The sequence below is a fragment of the Homalodisca vitripennis genome, chromosome 7 (assembly GCF_021130785.1).
Source record: "Homalodisca vitripennis isolate AUS2020 chromosome 7, UT_GWSS_2.1, whole genome shotgun sequence".
In the NCBI taxonomy this organism is placed as follows: Eukaryota; Metazoa; Arthropoda; class Insecta; order Hemiptera; family Cicadellidae; genus Homalodisca; species Homalodisca vitripennis.
This window is the reverse complement of record NC_060213.1, coordinates 108,731,145-108,739,370: the sequence shown is the minus strand read 5'-3', so window position 1 is coordinate 108,739,370 and position 8,226 is coordinate 108,731,145. Positions and strand designations below refer to the sequence as shown.

Here is an 8,226-nt window from a genome sequence, read left to right as displayed (position 1 = left end):
GATGGAAAACAATGTAGTTTAGGACATACATTTATAGGAACTTTTTGGTTTGTTTTGACCCCAGGAACAATCTGCTTGTTGGTGTATTTCAGTTACACCCTGTATATGTAGCAGCTTATAGTTATGTAGTGAAATCTGAATATGTAACCCAGCTAAGAATAGTTTCACAAATCTAAATTCATTTTTAAATATATTATGATTATTTTATTAATTTTTACTGTTTTAACCCTTTGAACTTTGCTTGATTTTGATCTAAAACACTTTTGTTCTTCATCATTGCATAATAAAATACACCCATCTCCCAAGGGCCCTGGTTTTTACGAATTCTTCCATCTACCTTCCATCCAAATTCCAAGGTCCTGATAATAGATATTAGCATTAAACTTTAACCTTTCGCACACATTCAAAAACGTAAGGTAACTTCAGGAGGAGAGTGTTCTTAAAATAACGGCTTTCAATCGCCAAAGTATATTACATTGTCATTCTCTTGAGAATTGCGTAACCACTCTGAAGAAGACCCTTGACCTTCGCGATGATAATTTTCTTGCAAGTCATCACTTCAGTGGTCCCATTTTTGACAGACAGTTCCCCCCCACCCCACAAATTTTTACTTCCTCAGTCATCCTCCTCTCTCCAAAAACGGAACAAGATAACTACACAATTATATCGTTCTTAGCAGAATGGCTTTTAACCTCCAATGTATTATACATTGTCATTGTTGTTAAGTGGAAATTGTGTAATCAATATAAATAGTTTTCTCATTTGTCAACACTTTAGTACTTATACAAAATACACTTTGCTATACATTTCTACCCCAAGGTAAAACTTGAATGTTTGCTTTTGTACCCTCAAAATATTTAAAAATTATATTACATTCATGGTTGAATAAATGTTTGCGATTTTAAAATGCTTCAGTTCTACTGTATACAAATTTAGAACGACTTGCTATTTTGAGTTCTAATATAGAGAAATGACTGACTGATTATCTTCTTTTACGTTTACCCAAAGCTTTAAATTTCTGAGATTTGTTCAAACAAGTTTCAGAAGTTAAAATGTAGAAAGATCAGTTTTAGTTTGACTTCTCAAAAATTTAAAATTATTTTAGCTTACATAAAGTTATTTATTTTAAATTGTGCTTTTTATTTTTGAATTTTTATTGGTTGTACAGAAAACATTCCAAACTCTTTTGTACCGTACTTCATTGTTTAAATATTAAAAAAGTATACATTTTACAAGAATAACTAAAAGGTGTTTCGATGCGTATCAATCATATCTATAAAATGAGAATTCTCTCGTAATTCTAGGACCAAAAATAAGGGCGTAAAGTGTTTTCAGGTAAAAAATTGTTCTTATGAGGTACTCAAGGTTGTTCCACTACAGTACGCTTTTTAATCTTAAAGTACAAGCTTATGGCTATGTAAATGTTGAGTTTAATCCCATTTCATCTTCACATTGAATCAACTCTTTCCAATATAGCTATGTTACTTATGGTTATATCAACATTGAAGTTTATGTGATATAGACAGCTGATTCTAAATTGTATAGTCACTATAACTAAAACATAGTCCAACATTTTACCCTTGTTTCAGCTACACCTTGGGGGAAAATGCCAGTTTTGGAGATAAACGGAGAGACGGTTACACAGACCGCTGCCATCTGCCGCTACCTGGCGAGGGAGGCAGGATTGTGTGGCAAGGACAACTGGGAGGACCTCAGGATTGACCAGATAGTTGATGTCAATACTGATTTTGTCAGAGGTAAGTAAAAGTCAGTGAGTTGAAGTTTTACATAAAGATAATTAGTAAATTAGTCTGAAGATTTATGCAAAAATCCTTATATCATAATTTCACTGTTTCAGTTGTATGATTAAAATGTTATTCTAAAAATACTACCATGTATTTTAAACATGCTCATGCCGAATTTGTTAAATTCAGTACATAGGAAAAGCTGATAGCATGCTGATTACACTTGTGCATACTTTTCTAAATATATATGTATAAGCCACTTTTGTTCTTTGTTAAAAACAAAAAGAGATGCATTACGTTTTACGATCTGGTGTGTGTCTCCTAACATAAAAAGTACTACTTGTAATATTTTAGTAAAGTTTACTCATACCAAGGACGTAGCCAGCGGGGGAGTCCAAGGGGTCCAGACACCCCCCAAATTTTCAAATTGTTCAACTACTTTTTTAGTAAATGATTATTATTATTTAAATAATTCAGTATTACTGACATGTACTGCTGAAGGATCGTTCTCAATAAAGAAAAGGGTCAAGAACGTTTTAAGGAACAAAATGGGGCCTTACTCTCTGTCCACTACGGTAAAATATCAGTTGTCTGGATCCTCCCAACGATTTTTCCTGGCTACGTTCATAACACATACGTTACAAAATCATCAAAAAGAAAAGCAATTTACTTGACAACGGAAAACTTTGTCTGTTAAAAAATTACATGTAGACTTGATAACCATCATCTGTGTCTTTATTGTACAGTGATGTTATGTTTGCTTTACTACTTACTGTGTCTCGTGCTGGTTATTACGTATATACAGGGTGTCCTGTAACTCTCTGGACAAAGGCATATCACATTACAGGGGCTGCTGTTTATTTAATTTTTGTATTGTTGGATATTTGCTGAGAACCTCAATGTAGATCATGTCTTGTCACAGTAAATCTGCTCTAAATCAGTTATTTATTATTCAATTTAAATAATTTTTGTGGCATTAGGTTTGTGATAAAAAATCCTCTAAAAATGTTATTCTTGTAATTCTTGAGTAAATTGCTGCTTTTTAAGATATTCAAAGTTAAAAAGATGTATTGGCCATTTAAAAAACATTAAAGATAATATAATAATATTTATTGTAGTAATTATCCTTGTCACTGTAAACATTTAAAGAAAATTCGGTAGAATATAATTTATTAGTTTTTAACATAATTATTAATTTTTTGTACATAAAACACATACAGACAGACAGATGGGAAGTAAGCGTGTATGTTTATATAGTGAAATGTGTTTGTCTTGACCTGAGCAATAATGTGATTTAACATTGGCCAAAGAAATACAGGACATCCTGTACATATACACCTTACTTAGTCAATGGTTTTACATTGTTTTGGAACGCAAGTCCCCTTGTCAAGTGTATACAAACACGGAAGCCAACAACAGTGTGTATTGAAAACTGTTAAATTTTATTTTACATATTTTTAACTTTTGCATTTTTATATACATGACAATGAAACTTTCATTCTAAAAGATGTAATACTCTAATAATTCCACAAAAACAAATTTTTGAACTGTGTACGAGGTAAAGTACCGTATACTTGTCTATAATTATAATTTTGTTGCTATTACAAATATAGATCTAGATTTGTTAATGATTGTGCATGATAAACCTTATATTTAATATTTTTTATACCTGAAGAAGACACAGATACCTATCCTACATTTTTTATATGAAGGGTATCAACATGAATCAACAATGGAATCAAATTTTACCTCAGCAGCCAACGTTTGATTTGATAGATCACAATACTTACACTATTTACAACAGAGAAAGTAAAAGAATTTTTATGTGAACAAACAAATATAAATTTAACTACTTTTAACTGTAAAAACAATCTCACGTTGTTACAAACAATAAATAACACCCAATTAAAGTTAGTAAAATGCCAAAAGCATGTCTTTCATTTCCAAACTATTAAATACCTTTAAGTGTCTTTTATTTTGGTTATAATTACATTATATAGTTAATCGTTTTTACAGAATTTACAAAATATTACTATGAGTTCGACGAAAAGAAGAAAGAATCATTGAAACGACCTCTTTTTAATACAATTGCACCATTTTATATGAAGAAGTTTGACGCTCTTATCAAGGAAAACGAAGGATATCTAGCAAACAAAGAGGTAATTTTGTATCTTATTTTGTTTCAAATAAAGAAACGTACCAACAGAGTTAATCATTTTAACTGTAAGTACGGGTTGTATGTAAGTTCTTTATAAATAGAAGTTAATAGTGAATAAGATAGCAGTATAAGAGAAAGATGGAAACCCAATCGTACACACAATCTGAAACCTTTTAATTCCTTCAACTTCCGTGCGTAGAATGGGTGCAGAGATTATCTGAATTTGCACAGCTTGTGTAGCTTTGGCGGCAATTTTTTTCACCACCCAAAGTTCACCCAAAACCTCACAGAACTATCTGTGATATTCCTGAGCACCCAAAACTTTTCAACAACTCTTCACTTTGAGATGATAAAATCTCGAACTATGGGATGCTAGAAAACAAGATGGTGATACAACATATGAGCAGACCTTTTTAGACACAACCAGTTACAATTGTTATTAATGATATCTCTTTTAGAAGGGGATGTGCAAAAGTCCTTTTAGGACTTTCCTCATCTTATCTTATCTTATCTTAAGTAAGAAAGCCTGAATGACCAGTTTGGTTTAAAACTGAAATATCATATTTTTAAGTGATAGCAGTAATAATTGTGCTATACTGATATTGGGAATGCTGATGGCAGTCTAAGAGGGACTTTTTATCTGAGTTAGAGATAGTGCAGGTTCAAATCCTGTCTATGTACATAGCACTTTTTACTGTAAAGTCTCCCCCTTATTCTGTTTGATAAGATCCTCATACAAGTCCAGTGGCTTATAGGGACAGACAGAATAAGGCTTAAAAGGGATCAGCCTCTCTTAATTCAATTAATTCTTTAAGTGATTATCCCTTAGCTCAGGATTGTTTGGAATGCCATTTAAAGAGAATATTCTCAGGGTCTCCTTGTTTTCAAACTGAAATTGTGTGTGAAGCAGTGGGTAACTGCTAGTATATTATTAATTATAAGATACACACCCTTTCAATGCGGTAGTAGGCTAAATCCATCCCTTCATGTGCAAGAGCTTTGCAAATAATTTTATCGTTCAATGATCTAAACTATCTATGCTAAAGATGCACAAACATGCACTAAACATGATCTGTGCAGATGTCATGGGCTGATCTGTACTTCACTGCTCTGAGCGATGGCATCAGCCACATGAATGGTTCTGAGATAACTGATGGCTATTCAAATGTCAAACGGCTGCAAGAAACAGTCAACTCGCTTCCACAGATCAAGGCTTGGCTTGCCAAAAGACCTGCAGATGACTTCAGTTTCGAAGACGTTTTGTTTGCTGCTGCAAACAAGAAATGAATTCAGAACGTTTCACGCGCATTTTTTGTAGTAATTTATTTTTTGTTATTGGCATCCCTTTATAATAAATCTTTACACTATACTGTTATTTAATTCTCCTGATTTTGAATATAAAATAATTATTGCTGCTCTCTTTCAAAGGTTACCCATATGCTTACAAAGTTCTGATTGTATGTGGCCACCTCAGTTAACAAAAGTATTCTATTTACAATATTCCATAACCACGCACCCGTCACACACCGTTTCACCCCCTCTCCCCCATCCCGTTATCCCATTGACATCGTATTATTTGGTTAATGATAGTAAAATGCAATATGTTATTAATCGGACCATTTTAAGCATCACTTTAAATTAATTTAGTGAATCCTAAACATGTATAGTAATTAGTTTATTAGTTATCCGATACAAATTGTTTTTAGATATTGATAATTGTGAGAAAAATCTTTAAAATAAGTGATTTGTTCAATTTTATTTTTGTTCTCAATTGAAGATACTTTGTCTTTTGTATCGACTTTTAGTGACAGAATCACTTGATTTATTAATGCAAAACACTCAGAACATGAGAATTAGAGATAGTAGGAAAAAGAATACAATATTTATATAACTGGTAGGGATGAGTTAAATTGCAATAGAAAATTAATTTAGACGAAAAAATACATAGAACAACTACACAACTACACAAACAGCAGTTGCAAAATAAAATAAAAAAACCTTTGATCAAACTTGAAACACGATCATGAAGATCAGAATTGGTGTCAAACAACAGATAATAATAAATGAAAAATATGAATAATATGATAATATGAAAGCAATGCTTAAGCCTGAATGTTACAGAGCCTTTGGCATTAACTACAATTCTGTAAGCAAATTTACACTTAAATTTGCTGCAAGAAAAAAATATCTATTCCGGCTCATGTGGAAGAAAAATAGATTTTATTTGTGACCGTTATCTCTAAATGTCAAACTGAAAACGAATTATTAGTTTAGATTTTTAATTTGCACAACACTAACGGAACAGTATCTTTCAATGTTAGAATGTTATAAATAGTTGTAACACTTTAAACGTTTAGAATCTTCATAATATTGAAACTGTATACTTTTATAACTTTAAAGGCCAACATATTGAAATCTTACAACTCATTGAAAAATAAGTAAAAATATATGATACTAATTCAAAATTTTTAGAAAAGTGTCAACATTTATTTAGGTTATGAAACCTAAAGATAAAACCAAGATAATAATTTGGCCCAAATGCAAATTATTTTGCCGCCATCTTGAAGCGTTTGAGTGCTTAAGACTGGCTAACAAACTCAACCAAACTATGTATAAATATTGTCTCTGTACCACCGGTTTAGTCTGAAATCAAGGACGTAGCCAGCGAGGGAGTCCAAGAGATCCGGATCCCCCCCCCCCAAATATTCGATTACTTTTTTAGTAAACGATTATTATTATTTAAATAACTCAGTATTACTGTCATGTTCTGCTGAAAGATAGTTCTCAACAAAAAAAGGGGTCAAGAACTTTTTAAGGAACAAAATGGGGCCTTACTCTCTGTCCACTATGGGAAAATATCAGTTGTCTGGACCTCCCCAAACATTTTTCCTGGCTACGTTCTTGTCTGAAACTATCTTCAGTCAACATAGCTATATAAGATATAGCTATAACACAGCTTAATATAGTTAACATAGTTCTATTAAGATTTTAAAAACTTTGGCGGTTATCGCTTCACAATTATTCCAGCAATGTATACTACTTAAAATTTTGTTTGCCCATCATCTGGAAATTTTACAAGATATAAAAAAACTCGTAAGGACATATTATCATCATTAGAAGGTTATGGTTCGATCCTGGTGGTCATAGTCAGAAAAACATCAAAAATCTTTCAGAACTTCAAAAAGACAATTGCAATAGGCAACTTTTTATCAAATCTGACTACATTTTAAAAGTGATCATTAATACATCTTAAACAAAAGTGGCGCCATATTTTCTGACAATATTACAGCTGTGCTTCTCATTTTATTAAAACGTTAAAATATATTTGTCTAATCTCTTTTAAATTTTAACTATATCGATACAAAATATGTAGGTTCATAAAAAAAACTCCTAAAAATCCAATAGTTTCTTTATAATGTTCTTTTTTATACACTGTAATAATTCTCTCTTATTTTTATTTTGAAACATTTATATTTTCCTTATCTCTTATGCATTTTTTAGATCATGTACCTTCTTATGTATTGTGGTATAGGACTAAATCGACATATTTTTAAAAGTCGTTTTATGTATAATAGGCCTTCTGTTTAATTTATAAAGTCTCTTACTAATGTTGAAGATGTTGGACAATCATATGACATGAATAATACATGAATGTCCAAATATATTTGACTATAAATATCTTAATACCTATCAAATATCAGTACAGATACAAATATAAATTAATTTAAATATGGTGTTATCCACCGTCTACTTGATTGTGTACTCATTATACAATGTGATGATGGTTAAACAAAATAAATACTATCTAAAATACTTATGATGAATTTCTTATTGATTATCTTATCAAAATAAAAACGGACTTTATAAAAAGTATTCGGTTAACACTAATCAGGTTTAATAATTTTTGTACAAGTATTGAACCTAACTTAATCAATATTGATGCACTAATATTTTGATTGATCGAAATTCTATCTGGATTTATTATATAATGAGATACCATTTTGTACTGGGTTGAAACAGACAGCTCTAGTTCCCACTGTTTTTCTTCTTTTATCAAGACCTTTCAAATGAGGTGTCACTTAATGGGTCTTTCTTTACATTTACACATTTTAAGCCGCCCCCCCCCCCCAAAATCCCATTTTAGGGAAATGAGCAAAGTTTTACAATGACTAAAAAGTTAACTTCTATTTCCTAGAAAGGTGCCCCAAGTTCCATCCCTCCATCTTTATCCATCAAAAACTAAAATCCATCAAAAACTAAACACAGCGTATCCATACTTTCAACTCACACTGTATAGAAATCATTATGAATGTTACAAAACAA

General features: G+C 31.4%; 1 protein-coding gene across 1 annotated transcript; it reads left to right on the top strand.

Annotated features, from left to right (window-relative positions):
• The first annotated feature begins 1,217 nt into the window (after positions 1–1,217).
• Positions 1,218–5,278, top strand: LOC124366173 (glutathione S-transferase-like). Its single transcript, XM_046822525.1, has 3 exons — positions 1,218–1,757; positions 3,762–3,904; positions 4,984–5,278. Exons 1-3 carry the CDS (start codon positions 1,607–1,609, stop codon positions 5,188–5,190), a joined length of 501 nt encoding a protein of 166 aa, XP_046678481.1. The 5' UTR covers positions 1,218–1,606; the 3' UTR covers positions 5,191–5,278.
• Positions 5,279–8,226: the final 2,948 nt, after the last annotated feature.

What these genes read in the sequence shown, in the direction of transcription:
- LOC124366173 (XM_046822525.1), top strand. Translation starts at nt 1,607, where the DNA reads ATGCCAGTTTTGGAGATAAACGGAGAGACGGTTACACAGACCGCTGCC. An exon ending in CAATACTGATTTTGTCAGAG is followed by an intron (nt 1,758 to 3,761) that starts GTAAGTAAAAGT and finishes TCGTTTTTACAG; the next exon opens with AATTTACAAAATATTACTAT. An exon ending in GATATCTAGCAAACAAAGAG is followed by an intron (nt 3,905 to 4,983) that starts GTAATTTTGTAT and finishes TGATCTGTGCAG; the next exon opens with ATGTCATGGGCTGATCTGTA.